Genomic DNA, 18,037 nt, shown 5'->3' with positions numbered 1-18,037 from the left:
TGCTTTTGCGAAGGAGTTAGTAATTGAAAAAGGGACTTTCCACACATTTATAATTTTTGATCTGCATTTTTATTTTAAAGAATATTTTGCAAGTTTCTAGACCTATTTTCTTTAGTTGAGCTAAACATTATTGTCTTCTTGGCAAATTGTGAAAAGAGCCGTGGAACACGGAACATCGTTCATCACGCCGTCCAGAAGTTCGACACAGTGCTCATCGCCTTTCTTGTTGTTGGGTTCTCCCGCCCGCCACTTCAAAAATGGAGCAACCTTTCCGGAGGCCTGGGATACGTAGGTGCCGTTATTGTCGCGATCGTTGATGCCCAGCCAGTAACGGACGTGCCTATTGACTTTTGCCTTAATGGCGTCCAGTTCCTCTTGGTCTTTAATTGCGGCTAAGTAGCCACCCATTCGGCGACAAGTCTCTTCGGCCGCAGGACGAGGCACTGGATATCGACGGTGGGATATATAGAAACGTCTAGAACCGATTTCCTCAAACTTCGGAGTCTCCTCTTCATCATATCTGGGAGAAGGTATTTCTTCGATCCGCCCCCACATCATCCTATTTATTCTGTTAATTATAAATTCTTGTTTTTCTATCTTGTCCTCAAGTCCGCTTATTCTTTTCTCGTTGTCATCTGAAACGATTCTTTTAAAATATTGTTTTAATGATACCACATTTTTAACTTACTCTGCAACTGCATAATATTAGTTAAAAATGGATTCGACGTGTCCTGCAATGCACTTTCAGATTGGTGAGCGTCCAAGACTTTTGCTTGGGATCCATATACATTCCACACAACGAATACAAACGAAAGATACTTTCCGAGTTTGGTCATAGCGAACGTTGGCAATGAACTGAATATGATTTTAGGTGGCTGCTGGCTTTTTATAGGGCTATGGTGCTCTGATGATAAGAACAATTTCTTATTGCATTTATATTATAAATATATATATTTTTGTGTTATATAAATATTATATATTCCCCAACATTAAAATACATTTTTCAAAGCTTAAGTGATTGGTATTGTTTCGGATATTAAGGAAGGATAAACGTTTATCAAAAACTTTGATTAGGGCAACTATTACATTTTTAATGACACTCATTTTATGAGGGCAAAGTTTCCAGAAATCATTATCAAAATTGAACGCAAAACAGTTTCTGACTAAAATAAGGAAATAATTCCCTAATAAAGTTCAAATAATTTTAATAAGATTTGAAAAATAATTTATATTTCTTGATGTTACTCATTTTAAACTTAACAATAAATCATCAGATTGTCTGCGCTTTTTAATTGCGTGTATGTATGATTACTATATTGATTTAACCTGATACTTTTGATCTGTCTGAACTTATTGTCTATTTGTCTATTGAACTTCTTTCGAAAATCCGATGACGAATTTGCCCATTTAAAAATTCCAAATAAACAAGCACATTAAAAGATTATAAGCCAACAAAGCTTTGAGTTTTCAAATCTTTAAATGTGGTACACATTGGCGCCAAATTGTAATGTTCAGTATTACCAGAGGGCGCTCAGCATAAAGTCCAAAAAGTTTTTATATTTCCGATGTTTTTCAAAACAAGTTATCGATATAAATTTTTTTAAAGTTGATTATTGGACTGTTTACTTATTTAATATTAAATATATACTTAATACAAAAACTTTTGGTTGTTCTTAATATTTAAGTACATAAGCATGAAGCTTTCTTGTTATTTATCTAATTAATTTTATCTGTATGACATATGTATGCATATAAAAATTAGGCATGGTTACATTTGTAGCAATTTTCATATCTAAAAAACCATATTTAAATAATACCATTGAAGTAAAGAAATAAAAGCTAATAATTTCAGATATCAGTTTCCAAAAAAGCTAAATATGGCGGGAAAAGGCTAAACTGCCACCACCGGAGCAGACATAACATCGCCATCAGCTGTTCGCAATAGAAGAAGAAGAGAGTGCGCGAGCATTCGCTGAATGAATTGAAAGTAAATTAACTTTTTTCGTGTATTTGGCGGACAATAATAAAAAAAAAACGCAAGTAAATGTGCTAAATAATGTGATATGCCGCTGATTATAAAGAACCCCTCGAAAATCTCTTCTAATCTTCAGAAGCGGATACATTTTGTGTGAAAAAACAACTGCCAGCCGTGTAATTAAAAATGATGAATTGAAGTGTGCGCAAAAAAAGTGAAAGTGCATACAGAATTCTCCCGCCCACGCATTTGTCCACGCCTCCTTTTTTTTGGGGTGGCAGCAACGCCCCATCCCTCTTTTCTCCGCTTTTATGTGTGTGTGTGCGTTGTGTGCGCCTGTGTTGCGCGACCTTCACGCAACCTTCAACATGCAGCAACACGTTGTGTGTAATCTAACATTTTTGCCAATAGTCTAAAACAACAATCTGAATAAAAAAAGCTAATAAAAAAGGCAGAAAAATCAAATCAACCGGCTGCCAATGGCAACACAAAAACAAAAATCAACAAATTCTCCCAGCAAACAAAACTCTCTATCTCTCTCTCTCTGAGATTTCCGCTCATTTTCGCTTAACCCGTTCGCTTTTGCGATTTTCGATTTCAATTCAACTTCAAAAGTTGAGCGGAAAAGTTCTCCCCGAGAAAAAGTGATCCTTACATGAGTAAAATATTAACACTAGTCGCGTTATCAAAAACCCGCCTAAAATCGTGTCATAATAATTGATAACATTGCCCCACATCAAAGTCGGACTTTATTGCCCTATGCAAATTGGAGCTTATTTCATTAGCATTTCAAAACTTGCCTCGCCTTTTGGTTATTTTGCGTTTTAGTTTCGGTGCCCGGTGATTGTGAAATATAAACTTAAGGTTGATAAACTCAATAAGAAGTGCTTACTCTTCAAAAAGTATATAGTTTGCTGACCTCAGCTTAAAAATTGCTTAACCATATTTCATTTTCCAATTTTGTAAAACATTTTAAATTAAAATCAACAAAACTTTTAATTTATATAAACACGAGACTCATGTTTCTTGAAAAATTAATATATAGTATAGTAGATAATCTAAATCCTTAACCCTAAGATATAAAAATAAAAGTTTTAAATTAAAGATAATACAAGAAATATGTTTTAAAACCCAGTTAAAAAAAGTTAAATCCAAAGCAAATAAGAAAACTACATAATCACATATGTCAAGAATAGCAAAAATAAACAAACAAAATTACCGGGTATCTCACAGTCTGTAAAATTCATTCAAACATTCCTAATTGTTTTTATTGCATTCCTATGCTAAATTACTTGAATACAGCTCAAAAAACGGCGCGTCTCTTACGTCATTTGAGCTGAAACAATTTACAATTCTCCTCCAGCATCAATTGAAAAACAATTTTCTGCCTTTTACAGATTACAGATACAAAAGTTCAACGCCTTTCTCTCGAGTATAAACAAGCCAACAAGCAAAAACAATAAATTAATTTGTTTATTTGGCACATTAATTGCTCAAAAACGAGTCGCGTGTGAACGAGCTAAATAAAATCGCCAACTGGCATAAACAAAAACTAAAAACGTAAAGCGCGAGATTCTACCGATCGGCCACAAAATGAACGACCGTGAATTGAGCTGCAGTGCGGGCGGCCAGTTTATGGATCGCGGACGGATGAACCAGAATGGAGTTGTCCAGCCTTTGCTAACTGGTAATTAACAAAATATATATTGCCAACAGATGGTTCGAATAATTCTTTAATAAAAAGAAACAACTGTTTTAGGGAATTTTAGGATTTGTAGAATTGATTTTAACTTCATTAAATTTGTTTTAATACTTTGGTTTAACAAGTTTTTAAATAGGAAGGGGATGCTTTCATGTGATACGTATTTAAAAAAAAAACCATTGGATTGGTTGAATCTGTTAGAATTGAGTAAAATTAGAGTAAAATTAAATATTTTATTTATAAATATTTAAGACTCCTCTTAAATGTATAAGAAATTGTTAGGTAATAGTTGGATTTAATAGAATTTAGCTTCAGCTTATTTCCCAAAAACATATTAGTATAATATTTATATATTATTTACATATGAAATTGATTATTATCTTCAAAATAAAAGGTTTTTACATCCTTTTCCGAAGCCCTCAAGCCGGTTGACATTTATGCAGAGATATTTTGGCGCGCTATGCGATGCTTTTGTCGGCTTGTATACCTCTCTATATATACCCCGCATATTTTTAGGCATAGCAGACACGAGCGCAAATAAATAAAAATAAGCGATCATTGGGTCTTTGCACTTAGATAAGAATTTGCATTTCATTTGGGCTCGTGTTTTTGTATTTGGGTAGCGTTAATTGCTCCCATCAGCTATAGCCTTCCCAGCTTATCTTATCTGCCCCGTTTCTAGGCTAAAATGGTTGCTACTATGTACAGGGGAACTTATTTAACTTGAACTTGCTTACAAATATTTATATTTATCAGTTATACAGTTTTATTATGTTTATGTTTTACAGCTTAAAGACTGTAACCATCAAGTTTAAAAGTAGATCGGTTTAACTGTTAACCATTTCTTAATATTGTTCTCGACTTATGAATATTATTACAGATTTGTATCAAATCACGATGGCCTATGCATATTGGAAATCCGATAAGACCGATGATACGGCTGTGTTCGATCTGTTCTTTCGCAACAATCCATTCCACGGTGAATTTACGATTTTCGCCGGTCTAGAGGAGTGTCTAAAATTTCTGGATAGCTTCCACTATTCCCAAAGCGGTGAGTGGCAGACATCTATATTTTGATTCATTTTGGTTAATCAATTTGATTGGACTCCTTTCAGATATTGAATACCTAAAGCAAACATTGCCCGAGGGCATTGAACACGAGTTTTTTGAGTACCTCGGCAATCTGACGGCTCGGGATGTCACCTTGTACGCCATTGATGAGGGCACGGTAGCATTTCCACGGTGGGTTTGCATGGGATCCATAGAACTATGAAATGTTGTTCCATTTTCTTACATTATGTAGAATATATATTAAGTTTAAGTTCCACAGTTATATTATTGAAATAGCTATGATTAATATGATTGTTTGATAATTATTTTTAAATAAGTGATTCGTTTTATAAACGATTATTAATTTCAAAATCTTTTATTATTACTCTTAGAGGTCCGAAGATTACTCATTTTATCAAGTATTTGTACTTAAGAATATTTTTGGAGCAGTCATCAAAACAGTCAACACGTATTTATTCAGAGATTTGCATGGTTATTATATGTAGGCATACATAATAAATGACTGTGTTGCAGCTGATAAGTTTTAAGATACTCATTTTAGTCATAAATGCTATCTAAAAACAGAATTATGATTAAACAGCTATGATAATCTAAGCTTTTTATACCCTTGCAGAGGGTATTATAATTTTGGTCAAAAGTGTGCAACGCAGTGAAGGAGACATCTCCGACCCTATAAAGTATATATATTCTTGATCAGGATCACCTCCTGAGTTGATATAGCCATGTCCGTCTGTCCGTCTGTCCGTCTGTCCGTCTGTCCGTCTGTCCGTCTGTCTGTCCGTCTGTCTGTCCGTCTGTCTGTCCGTCTGTCTGTTTCTACGCGAACTAGTCTCTCAGTTTTAAAGCTATCGAATTGAAACTTTGCACACACCCTTCTTTCCTTTGCACGCAGTATATAAGTCGGAACGGCCGAGATCGGCCGACTATATCCTATAGCTGCCATATAACTGATTGATCGGAAATGCCATAACTTTGGTGTTTGTAAAGTTAGGAAGTTGGGATTTTCTATGCGTGTTATATTTGGCCAATCAATCCGACCTACCAAATTTCATAAGGATCGGCCGACTATATCCTATAGCTGCCATATAACTGATTGATCGGAAATGCTATAACTTTGGTGTTTGTAAAGTTAGGAAGCTGGGATTTTCTATGGGTTTTATATTTGGTTATTCAATCCGACCTACCAAATTTCATAAGGATCGGCCGACTATATCCTATAGCTGCCATTTAACTGAACGATTGGAAATACCATAACTTTGGTGTTTGTAAAGTTAGGAAGCTGGGATTTTCTATGGGTTTTATATTTGGTTATTCAATCCGACCTACCAAATTTCATAAGGATCGGCCGCCTATATCCTATAGCCGCCATATAACTGATTGATCGGAAATGCCATAACTTGGGTGTTTGTAAAGTTAGGAAGTTGGGACTTTTTATGAGTATTAAGAATGCATCATATAAATAATTTTGGAGAATATAATGTACATAATATTCTGCAAGGGTATATCAACTTCGGCTCCGCCCGAAGTTAGCTTTCCTTTCTTGTTTATAATGTTTTTATATTTATTTTTTATTTTCAGAGTTCCAATCATTAAGATAGAGGGACCTTTGATCATAGTCCAGCTGCTGGAGACGACTCTTCTCACCTTGGTGAATTATGCCAGGTAGGAACGACATACATTTTGCCTTGATATCTGTGAATTTTCTAATTGTACCTCTTCTTGCCTTCCAAAAACAGTTTAATGGCCACCAATGCAGCCCGTTATCGCATGGTAGCTGGCAAACATGTCAAACTATTGGAATTTGGATTGCGTCGTGCCCAGGGACCAGATGGCGGTCTATCCGCATCGAAATATTCCTACACAGGTACTGAGCACCATCATAAAAATGAACTTTCACACGCCCCACACTCTGAAACATGGAGTTCTATAAAGCCCTGACAAGTAAGGTCAATCGTGTGCGATATAAACATTTCTTCGGCATTGCCAAATTGCATGCAGACAGCTCATTATCAATTAAAAATAATAGGGGGATAGAGCAGGCAGGAATTTGGCAGAGCTTAATCACAGTTAACTTTTCTGACGGGCATTTTTGCGAAGAGGATTATGGGTTCGCAGGTTTAAAAAATGTATACCTATAGAACAGAATACTATATTAATTGTAATATAAAAAACTAACTACACTTCTTTTTAAACGCTTGTAGGTAATGAAATTTTGGATGCTGCCGAATATTGCTGTCATTATTATTACATTATGTTCTTACAGGGCATTTGAGTAGCCTATCAGTCGTAATATCATCTTATGCATTGATCGTTTTGAAGGGGGCAAGGCGTAAGGAAGTCGGGGCTTTTCATATTGTTTTGTGCCTGACTTTTTATGATGTGCATGCATGCAAAGCACGTGTCACTGTCAGGAGCTGAGGCATCGCTGACTCTGATTTCCGACTTTTCCCATTTCTCAAGGCCCTTCCCCCCCAAACTATGAGTAATTCTCCGCCTTCATCGAAGGCTTCCGTTTCTCCTCTGCTCCTCTTGCGGCAAAGTTCAAGAACTCTTGTTTATGTGTTAAACTAAATGCGCCCCGAAAGCAATAAAATCCCTAAAGTGGGTGGCACACGCAACGCCCACGTAGGGTGTCCATGTATAAAAAATATCGGTGCCAGGTACCCATGAAATCCGAATTTCGAACCCAGGAACCGCTGCTGCGGAGCCTTTCAATTGGCGCTCACACATCGTAACTTTTTCGGTTCCGTTTGTTTGGCATGCTCAACGCTCGAAGTTTTTAATGCGTTCCACATTGTATATATGTAGAGGATATATCCCCTATATAGTATCACCCCCAAATCAATGGATGGCTTCGCGTGCGCGTGACTCACGCCGTCAAGTTGGCGTCAAGGTTCCTGCCAAGGCTTCTTTTTTCGGTGGGATGAACTGAAGGGGAAGTTTAAATGTTTATAGTCGAAATTTCCTTTCTTAATGGGAGATCATAATGGTGTAGGACCATTAAAGGGGTATTTTAAAGTTGAAAAGGTTATTTATTCTGTATAGTGAGGAAAATTATATGGCTGTTATATCGATTTGGTCGCTTGCTTCACCCCATCCTCCCATACTTATTTAAATATTAAAAAAAAAATATATGTTATATTATACCCTTTCTTTCGTACTTCTTAGGCGGTTTCGATGGCACCTCCAATGTGCTGGCCGGAAAGCTTTTTAACATCCCCGTGAAGGGAACCCATGCCCATGCCTACATAACTAGTTTCAGTAGCATTGGAGAACTCAAGACACGCCTCCTGAAGCACAAGCAAACTGGTAAGAGAATACTGATAAGAGCAAAAGGAAACCAGATTGATATTCTTATATATTACAGGCATAATGGAGGATCTTCTGGAGCACGCTATTAGGCACCGGGCGATGCTGTCCCATCTCTTGGACGTGTCCACTGAGGAATCCAGTGAGGGAGAACTGGCAGCCATGGTATCCTATGCCATCGCATTCCCTGACGGATTCATGGCCCTTGTCGATACGTACGATGTTAAGAGGTATTTCGCTTTTAGGCAGATTCTCTCGGAACAGTTTTAGTTTTCGGTTTTTCCTTCGTTTGTTTTGTTATCCCGTAACTATCCTGGTTACCCATTTTTTCCCCTCGTTATTTTGAGTATGCATTTCATTGAACTATTTTGTATTGTATTTGAGACTCTCGAGACGTGCACCAGCCAGATAAAAAAACCCAACCAGAGTAACTATTAAACAGCTAATCAGTCAACATTACCAATATAAAAAATCCCATCCATCGACGATGAATTTTTAAGTTCACCTGTTTTTCCCAATCATTTCTTAGTGTTTATTTTTGGTTTTTCGTTTGAGTAATAATCCAAAGTATTATCCAACAGCCGAGAAACAGAACAAACCAACACAGAACCAAAGCTTATCAGTAAAATCAAAACTGAGAACAGTCCGCCAAAGCTAAAGCCATCGACCAATGGCCATCAAAATGGTCAAATTAATGGCCAAATAAACGGGCACAAGACCAATGGCCATCAGAATGGTATTGCTCAGAATGGTGGTAAATCGCCAAAAGATACAAAGATACAAGATACTAAAACCAGCACAACAACTACGACAACAACTGCAACAACAAAAGCAACTTTAAAGACAACAACAGTGTCCAATGGGACGGCATACCTACCAAAATATGTCGAGAAGTCATTCAGGTAAATGTCGTTATCGAAAAAAGTCCATCTATTGAGTAACAGAAAAACCAAAAGAAAATTATAATAGGAGAAAAATTAATTTAAATGAATTTCTTATAGAAAAACCTTTCCATTTTCATTTCAACTAACCTAATCATTTTCTACATTCGCATTCTTAATACTATTTTTCTTCTGCTGCTTCCTTTTTCCCTATCATTATTTTACGTCAAATATTAATAAATGGAGCTGGCAAAAAATTAATTTACTTTTTAATTTTTGATGAGCATGCTTAATGACTAAGTTATTTCATCAACAAAATAATCCATTTCTTGCTAGCTCTACCAATATATAATTTAATGCTTCGAATTCTTAAGTTTTCCTAATGTAAGCCTGCATGTTAACATGGAAATATATATAACTTAAATTTAGCTACAAAATTTAAAATTATAACCACCATATACATGAATATATATGTTTATATTTAAGCTAATATATGACTATATGTCTATGTATGTGTCCTCTGCTTTGGTGTTACGAAATTGGTCCCCAAGTCATTCCTTAAAAATAGGAGGAATTCTGGCAAAATATAGAACAAAACTTCCAGAACAGGTGAAGTCAATTAATTTCATTTAATTATTTGCTTTCTCCCTCTTGCTTTTCTAACTTTCTTTTGTGTATGTTTGTCTATCACAATTTCTACTAACACGCTCAATTATCATATTACATTTTTCCGTTTAGCATTACTTTTCTAACTCAATTTTGTTTATTATGCTTTTTATTTTCTCGTCTTAAATGTGAATGTGAAACAAATAAAACCGAAATCCATTAATCGAACCCGAATCAGAAAACCATGAAAAAACGAAAATGAAAAGAATTTACGAATCTAACATAGTAAACAAATGACTTCCGGCACTATTTTGGCAGAGGTATGTAAAACACACGTATTCAAGTTAAAAAACCAGAAAAATTCGAACAATCAACAACATGATATAAACCAAACACTAAAATATCATATGGCATATACTCACACTCGAAAGCAAAAAATACAACAAAAAATGTTCCTTCATAAGTGATAAATGCTCCTCTAAATCATACATAACAATGTGCATAAAACAATTTAAATAGTTAACTAAAAAGTGCACTGAAAATTAAAATGATTAAATGAATAACTAAAAATTTGTTTCTTGAACGTTCAAATTGTTTTTTTTTTAAACGTTTTACGAACTATAAAAGTTATAATGCTTATTGGATAATTTTAAAGAAACGTAAAGTAAAGTATTAGCCATGCCTTTATAAATGTTTTAATTATTCAACATTGTTTTAAGCACACAAATGAAACCACAAACCGAAGCGGAATCAAGCACGGATTCACAATAATGCTGTCATAGACGTAACCCCGTTTTAACTGTCCTCGTCCCCAGCTCACAAACGATTTTGCTTTAGTTTTATTAAATTTTTCAGTTTTCTTGTTTTACCGTCCCCCATTTTTGATTGTTATATCTTTTCTCCTTTCAGAGATTAATTCTGAAAAATATTTTATAACCAACGAATGACTTTTGACAATTTTTCAAAACATTTTTTCGTTAGTTCTATAACCTGTACATAGTTAAAAAAAAAAGAAGCGTCCGAGAGAGCACACTGCATGGCTTGAAAACAAAAACCGAAAATCTTCGACATTTTGTGCTGCCCTCTATTAAGAAAATAATAAATTTTGCCCAGGCTGAACTTTCCAACACCAAAAGCCGCACTTGCAAATCGAAAGGAACCCATTTTGGTTCTCAAACACGTTTTTTAGCTCCACCACACTTTCCAAACATTTGTTTTTGTGTAATTCTGGCTTTAAACTTAGTGGCGAAAAAGAAACCAAATATTGTATAGTAAAATGAGTTAAATATTTTGTTGAATTGAAAACCAAAAAACCAAGCAGCACTTAATGGGGACTGTTAATGTGATCACTAACTATGTGGCGTTATTTTCTTTTCTTTAGGAGTGGACTGCTGAATTTCAGTGCCGTGGCTTTGGCCCTAAACGACTTGGGTTATCATGCACTAGGCATAAGGATCGATTCCGGAGATCTGGCCTACCTATCCTGCCTGGCGCGGGAAAGTTTCGAGAAGGTGGCGGAGCGATTCAAGGTTCCGTGGTTCAACAAGCTGACCATTGTGGCATCGAACGACATCAATGAGGACACGATTCTGAGCCTGAATGAGCAGGGGCACAAGATTGATTGCTTTGGCATTGGCACGCATTTGGGTGAGTGCACTAAAGATAACTCCGGATCTCTAAAGCTTACTAATATACACTTTTAAATTGTCTCTTTAGTTACCTGCCAGCGTCAGCCGGCCCTGGGATGTGTGTACAAACTGGTGGAGATCAACGGCCAGCCGAGGATCAAACTGAGCCAGGACGTGGAGAAGGTGACGATGCCGGGCAACAAGAACGCATACCGTCTGTATAGTGCCGATGGACACGCCCTGATCGATTTGCTGCAGAAGGTATCGGAGCCGCCTCCAGCAGTCAGCCAGAAGGTCCTGTGCCGCCATCCCTTCCAGGAGTCGAAGCGCGCATACGTGATACCCTCGCACGTGGAATCGCTGTACAAGGTGTACTGGAAGTCGGGCAAGATCTGCCAGCAGCTGCCCACCCTGGAGCAGGTCCGCGAGAAGGTCCAAATCTCACTAAAGACGCTGCGGAATGATCACAAGCGCACACTCAACCCAACGCCCTATAAGGTGAGGAGACTCTTCATAGCTCTTATTCCAAAAATATAATTAAATTTCCTTCAATCTTTTCCAGGTCGCCGTCAGCGATAATCTGTACAACTTCATTCACGATCTGTGGCTGCAGAATGCTCCCATCGGCGAGCTCTCATGATCTATATAAGAAGGATCTCACGATCTATATTGAAGATGCGCGAAAACATTTCCGAGAAATTTACTTTTATTTGGTGTACAATTTTTTGTTGCCCGCGATCTGCGGGTCGTGGTAGAGTTTTTTAAGTCATTTGCTGGTCATATGCAATGTAGAATTGGAATTTGTTCTGTCCCACGAAGACTTCCCCCCAATATGGAGCACAAATTCCAACGCGAACTTGCGAGTGAATTTCAAATCATTGTGTAGTCAATAGTTTTACCGTGTTATATCTAATATTTACTGCTATATAAAACGCACATCATATTCAGGAATGTGTCATGTGCCTTAAACGAGAAGCGGAAACGGAAAAAGAATCAGGATGCAGAGGAAACGCAAAACCCAAAAATAAGTAACTAAGATCAACCAAATAAGGAGCGGAAAGAGCTAACGAATAGAGATGTCATTAATACTTTTCTAGTACTTAAGTGTTGAAATGTTGCTAACAAAGGATAAAAGTTAGAAGTACAAATGCTTTTTAGGACATTTGCACGCAATAGGACACACATCAGCCACACACTTAACTATATAAATAACTTTACATACTACGTTTATGTATTTAACTAAATTCAATTGTAAATATGTTCAACTGGATAATTGTAAGCCAATTAAGCAATACACACACACCCAACAAACACCGCCACCTTTAAATTACCGCTTCTTAAAAATGTTTGCCTGTAGTTTTCATCGAAAATAAAAAGCAAAAGAAAACAGGAAAGTTTTTTGGTTTTTTAATTTTAGTTTTTGATAAAAAACGACAACGTTAATCACGTTTACGACTTATTTACTCGCAAAATTTAATTAACTACAGTAGTTGGAAATAACAACAATATTGAACTTAGTTATTTAATTAATTAAAATTCGTTAGCCGACAAATTAAACTTTTTTTCTGGAGCACTTGTCGTCCAGTTTTCTTGGGTGTCATTTGGTTTAAGGGCATAGAAGGTATTCCCCGCAATCAAATTAATTGCATTTTTTTTGGTTATCTATTCAGTTTCTTATAATTCAAACGAAATACATATTTTGCAATTTTAAATTATTGTTTTTGGCGCACTTTCTTCTTCTTCTTCCAATCTTAGCCATCACCGTAGCGTTGCCACACTGCTTAACGCGCCCTTGGTATTTTTAAGTAAATACTAAATTGTCATTCACATTGGTTAGGCAACATTTGTTATTGCGAGCAGCTGCACAAAAAATATAGAAAATTAAACAAAAAGGGTAATAAACAAAAGGAAACTAAGTGTTTCGTAAGGTGCACAGCTTAATAACTAAGCGAAAGAGAATTCCCAAAAGGAAAGGTTACGACTTCGCCTTCATTTTCCTGCAGCTGCGCAACTGGCCAAGAAAAACAACAACAAAAACTGTGATTCACAAAGCCCTAAAACGAAGTTTCCCCCTGGAAATTGATTTTTAACCAGATTTGTCTTTACAGATTGAAATACCAAACATGGAGGGCGATTCGGAAAATCGCAAGGATCCAGTCCTTGAGCGACTGAACAAGAGGAACAAGGACAGGCAAAATTATTTGGATGTGCAATCGGAGCAGCGTTCCAAAGAATCTGTGCAGAACGAGGGCGTTGACTACTTCTCCCAGACTTTCCGGCAAAGGACCATCGATATAGAGCAGCGATTGAAGGATATACAATGTGGCGATGCTCCGCCCCCGGATTTGGCCAGGAATTTTGCGGACATAACCCTGGAGATCCAGGATTTACAGCGATATCTCACCGCTTCCACTATGTTTCTCTCCGATTTCAAGATCAAATCCTGTCAGAATATCCTAAACACCCTGACTGCAGTCAGTGATGAGACCCGCCAACGTCTGATGCCCAAAAAAAAGTTTGGTTTCAGTGGCAAAAAGACAGCTACCAAGCTGAAATCATCTGAAAATAAGGATATAGTTGATTCAAAGCTAACTAAAACGACGGATAAATTGGTCTCCAACTTTAGCTGGACCATAGAGAATCGAAAGAACGAGCACTTAGTCCTGGATTCCAGACAAGTTAATGGTCAGGATATCACCATCTCGAATATAAGTCATTGTTTGGTGGAGCTGCAAGGACATCCGGGTTCTGTGCAGGTTTCCCGGGCCTCGCATTGCACTTTGCTATGTGGCCCCATCGCGAGATCCTTTTTCGCCGAGAATCTGGACGAGTGCACCCTGTCTATTGCTTGCCAGCAGCTAAGATTGCACTCATCCGGAATTATTCGTATTTATCTGCATGTCACCTGTCGCGCCATCATTGAGGACTGTAAGGACATTGAGATCGGGGAGTTTAACTATGATTATCCGGAACTAGAGGCCGATTACCTAGCTTCTGGACTCAATAAGTCACAGAACAACTACACGGACGTGGCGGATTTTAACTGGTTGTCGCCAGATGTCCCTTCGCCCAACTGGAGCCTCCTAAAAGACCATCCCGATCCGAATTGGAACGCTTTACGCCGGAATTTCATCGCCAATAGCCACAATGTTGGACAAAAGCAGGTTGATAATGTGGTCAGGGATATCTCCATCATTTAGTGGCGGCATCGGCGGCTGCTCCTCGGTTGGCTGGCCTACGGAATCATTCTCGGTTGGCTGCTCTGGGAAATGCTGCTCAGGCCCCCAGTTAGTGGGTTTAATAAATCGCGATCTGTGTAAATAGCTTTAAGAGTGTTTAATAAATAACCATTTAATCCAAGACGAGTGTTTTGGGTAAGTTTAATATAAAATCCATTAAAAAACAACAATTAAAGGTCATTAAACATCTTGTTTACTTTCAAAAGTCAAATAACTAAAGTAACTAATTAAAATTCAGTGTCCGACTGACAAATGAAATGATATTTGTCGGAGCATTTGTTGTCGTTCATTACGCTACCATCAAGAAGTTCAACGCAGTGCTCATTGTTTTCCACGTTGTTGGGTTCTCCTGGTCCCCACTTCAAAAATGGGGCTTCCTTGCCGGAGGCCACAGATAAGTACTTTCCATTAGTTACCCGATCGCTGATGCCCAGCCAGTAACGATCGTTGGTGAGTTTAACTTTAATGGCATCCATCTCCTCTTGGTCCTTAATGGAGGCTAAATGGGCACCCATTTCGCGACAGCTAGATTCGGCATCAACCCAATTTTTACTATCGCTATCGATATAGAAGTATCTAGAACCAATGAGCTCGAATTTGGGAAAGAATAATTTTGTATTAATTCTGGACAGCGTTTCCTGAAGTGCTGCTCTGTCATTGGCCATCTTGTTTAGCATAGCAATTTGCTGGTCTTCAATCCTAACGAGTCTCTCTTCGAAGTCTTGTGAAATGTTCTTGCCTATTTCTTGTAAGGACCTTTGCAAACTGTCCATTTTTAACTGCACCTCTTGCTGTTCGTTTTTCACACTGTTTTGCAGGTCTTTTTGATTTTGTTCCATTTTTTCTAGTCTCTTCTCCAAGTCCTCTGGAATTTTCTTAAGAGTTTCCTGCAACAATGTCATCCTTTCCTCGAAGTCCTCCGGTATGATGTTCCGAAGAGTTACCTGCTGGGATTTCTGCTCCTTTTCCAGTCTGGTCTGGACCTCTAATAGTAATCCCATTGACTTCTGCATGTCCGACTGGTGAACTTCCATTCTGGTCAGTCTCTCCTTGAAGTCCTCTGGCAGGACTTTCTTCAAAGATTTTTCCAAGGAACTTGTTTGAGCTTCTATCCTGGTCTGTATCCGATCCAGTTTTCCTTGGGTGTCATTTAGTTTGAGGGCATCGGAGGTATTCCATTGCTCCTGGTGCTTGGCAATGTGATCGAGGAGGGGTTCCAGTACCGAAAGGCAGAATTCCCCGCACTGATTTGGGGGATCTTGAAGGAGGCATACAGATCGGGCATTATCCTGGTCCTCCGATTGGCATCCACGCAGATTCCAAGCAATGAATGCATACAGAAAATACGTTCTGATCTTGAGCATACTGAATTTTGCAACCACAATATCCGAGAACTTGGAACGTACTTATCCCGGAATTATTTTCTGTCTTTCAAAGAGCGCTATACTTACATATATATGTACATAATTGATAAGAACGCCGCTTTATTAAGTCGGAAATTTATAATAACCAAGAGCTCGGATTCGTTCCCTTTTGGTACGTATCTCAAATTGCTCTGTGTTAATCATACTTATGGGCCTATCAATTCAAGAAAATAGAGGGGGTTTTTTAGTTTAAGTCTCTTTATTGATAACTTGTTAAATTCGTTCCGGCTCTATTTTTTGTATTTATTTTTATTAATCTAAAAATACAGTATTTTTAAGAGTAATAAAAAGGGCTTATACTCATAAACTATATAATTCTAACATTCCTTTTCTTTTTGTGCTCTTCACTTTATAGTAAGCATACTACTATCTAAATTTAAATAAAAGTAAAGCAGCACAATAATTTTGTTTGTTCTGATAATACAACAAAATGGATAAAGAAATTTAATGTTAATATTAAAAACTATTTATTATTTATCAAAGTTACAATTTTAATGTTACAAATTTTTGCAAAGTATTCAACTAGTTTACAATTGGATTAAAAAAATTGAAGTTCAAGACGTTTGACTGCCTGTGTACCATATATGTACATATGTACATACATATATCTTCTTGTTGATATGCCCACGGCTAATTTGACATGTCCATTTCGGATGTGGCATAATCAGCGGTTGGCCAAAATGGATGTGGCTGCCATACAAATTACGGAGTGGGAGGTCGATGACGTAGGGACAGGCAGGACTCATGCAAGTTTCATGTGGTCACAACAGGACCTCAAGTCGTTACCTCTGGTGTCTGTATATTGACGAGGAGACTCGACTTCCTCAACAAGTTTATACCCCTATTTTACTTATATGTACATATATTTAATGTTTGGTTTTACGCTTTAAATTTAATAAATTTTTATTATTACTATTTTACATATCCTGTAACATTTTTAGGTACATTATTTGTTGTTAAAACATTTAAATTTAATTTAAGACGTTTCCTTTAAATTAACTCAAAAATAAAATACATGATTTCTTAAAAATAAAAGTATTTTCCAGTAGTTCACTATATCGAGCGCCTAAAGTATAAAAAAACATTGAGCGCTTGGTAGTGTAATCACTCTTCGCCTTTCTCAATCTCTCTCCCTCTCTCCATTTCACTCATTCCATTGGCTTTGCTTCTGTCAACATGTTCGACTGTCAAAATAATTAACGAATTCGAGTTACAAGCTGTAAATGGAGCTCTACATACATACACCCCACATACATAGATTAGGGAGAGGAGGAGAATTGAGAGGAGAGCCTGACAATATCGACATCTCATATTAGAGAGGTAATTGAACCGCAAATTACACAATAATGGAGACGCTGCGAGAAAGTGAAAGAGAGGTGAAAAAATAGATAGTGGCAGATTTAGCTTAGGTGATGGGCTGTCAAAACTACAACTCTTACTTATAATGGTTCAAAAATCGATAATAAGAGATGAAAAAACTAGAAGGTGCTAACCAACAAAAGGTGAAGCTAGAAAACCCAAGAAAAGCCACGCCAATTAGGGCATTTGGCCTTTTCTTTTCGGTCGCGTTCCAAGATCTAATCAAAATTGCGGTTTCCTTTGCATTTCTCATCCGTGTGTCTGTAAAGAAGAAAACGATAAGAAATAAGATAAAGCAACAACATAATTGAAGTTAAAAGCAATGTTGTTTTTTTAATTTCAAAGTCTAACGTTTTTTTTTAAGAGAAGTAAAACAAAATGTATTCACCATTCGAAAATAATAAATTCAAGAATCTTAAAAGGGTAAGTAAACATTAATCTTATTTTATTTAATTAAACCAAAAACAATGCTATAGCATTACCAATGAAAGGTCATGCCATTAGTTAATTATTCTAATTAATTGTTATTAGGTTTCTGTACATGTGATTGAATTGTATTAGGTATTCGGCAAATTCCAATACTAAACATATCCAGTATGTGAGTAATGCTGGAGAATCCAAACCCAAATTGCTCCAATCTAATTGCAAATGAATTGTTGATAATGTGACAAAAGTGCCTCAATCTGCTGTCAGTTAATGTCAAGTCCACACGGTTCGCACTCACCTGTAATTTTCAGTCGGTTGATTGAAGTCTCGAAATTCTCCCCAACTAATTTTCATTCTCAACACCTCTGAACAACAACAAGAACAACAGCTAACAATTTGAATTTCAAATTGAAGAGA

At 37.0% G+C, this 18,037-nt stretch overlaps 4 protein-coding genes across 11 annotated transcripts; 2 read left to right on the top strand and 2 right to left on the bottom strand.

The window, feature by feature from the left end:
- Positions 1-120: 120 nt before the first annotated feature.
- LOC108050682 (C-type lectin 37Db-like) lies at positions 121-555 on the bottom strand. Its single transcript, XM_017132464.1, has one exon. The coding sequence runs from the start codon at positions 553-555 to the stop codon at positions 121-123; it is 435 nt and encodes a 144-aa protein (XP_016987953.1).
- Positions 556-1,921: 1,366 nt separating this feature from the next.
- LOC108050683 (nicotinate phosphoribosyltransferase) lies at positions 1,922-12,566 on the top strand. 6 transcript variants are annotated; one of them, XM_044459644.1, is made up of 12 exons: positions 1,922-1,987; positions 3,373-3,662; positions 4,558-4,728; positions 4,793-4,919; positions 6,327-6,410; positions 6,485-6,612; positions 7,917-8,057; positions 8,116-8,287; positions 8,639-8,959; positions 10,926-11,191; positions 11,261-11,670; positions 11,735-12,566. In XM_044459644.1, the coding sequence occupies exons 2-12, from the start codon at positions 3,569-3,571 to the stop codon at positions 11,810-11,812; spliced, it is 1,992 nt and encodes a 663-aa protein (XP_044315579.1). In that variant the 5' UTR covers positions 1,922-1,987; positions 3,373-3,568; the 3' UTR covers positions 11,813-12,566. The 6 variants fall into 6 exon arrangements, with proteins under 6 accessions (XP_044315579.1, XP_044315576.1, XP_044315581.1 ...); XM_044459641.1 differs by having other exon boundaries at positions 1,941-2,040; XM_044459642.1 differs by having other exon boundaries at positions 1,948-2,151.
- Positions 12,567-12,977: 411 nt separating this feature from the next.
- Positions 12,978-14,532, top strand: LOC108050699 (tubulin-specific chaperone C). 3 transcript variants are annotated; one of them, XM_017132492.2, is made up of 2 exons: positions 12,978-13,066; positions 13,281-14,532. In XM_017132492.2, exon 2 carries the CDS (start codon positions 13,296-13,298, stop codon positions 14,370-14,372), a length of 1,077 nt encoding a protein of 358 aa, XP_016987981.1. In that variant the 5' UTR covers positions 12,978-13,066; positions 13,281-13,295; the 3' UTR covers positions 14,373-14,532. The 3 variants fall into 3 exon arrangements, with proteins under 3 accessions (XP_016987981.1, XP_016987982.1, XP_016987983.1); XM_017132493.2 differs by lacking the exon at positions 12,978-13,066 and adding an exon at positions 13,084-13,211; XM_017132494.2 differs by lacking the exon at positions 12,978-13,066 and adding an exon at positions 13,094-13,211 and having other exon boundaries at positions 13,267-14,532.
- Positions 14,533-14,535: 3 nt separating this feature from the next.
- LOC108050698 (CD209 antigen-like protein B) lies at positions 14,536-15,835 on the bottom strand. Its single transcript, XM_017132491.2, has one exon. The coding sequence runs from the start codon at positions 15,773-15,775 to the stop codon at positions 14,639-14,641; it is 1,137 nt and encodes a 378-aa protein (XP_016987980.1). The 5' UTR covers positions 15,776-15,835; the 3' UTR covers positions 14,536-14,638.
- Between the last annotated feature and the right edge of the window lie 2,202 nt (positions 15,836-18,037).

Source organism: Drosophila rhopaloa, unplaced genomic scaffold (assembly GCF_018152115.1).
Source record: "Drosophila rhopaloa isolate 14029-0021.01 unplaced genomic scaffold, ASM1815211v1 contig_2, whole genome shotgun sequence".
NCBI lineage: Eukaryota > Metazoa > Arthropoda > Insecta > Diptera > Drosophilidae > Drosophila > Drosophila rhopaloa.
Note: the sequence above shows the minus strand (reverse complement) of the source record. Positions and strands in the feature narration are given on the sequence as shown.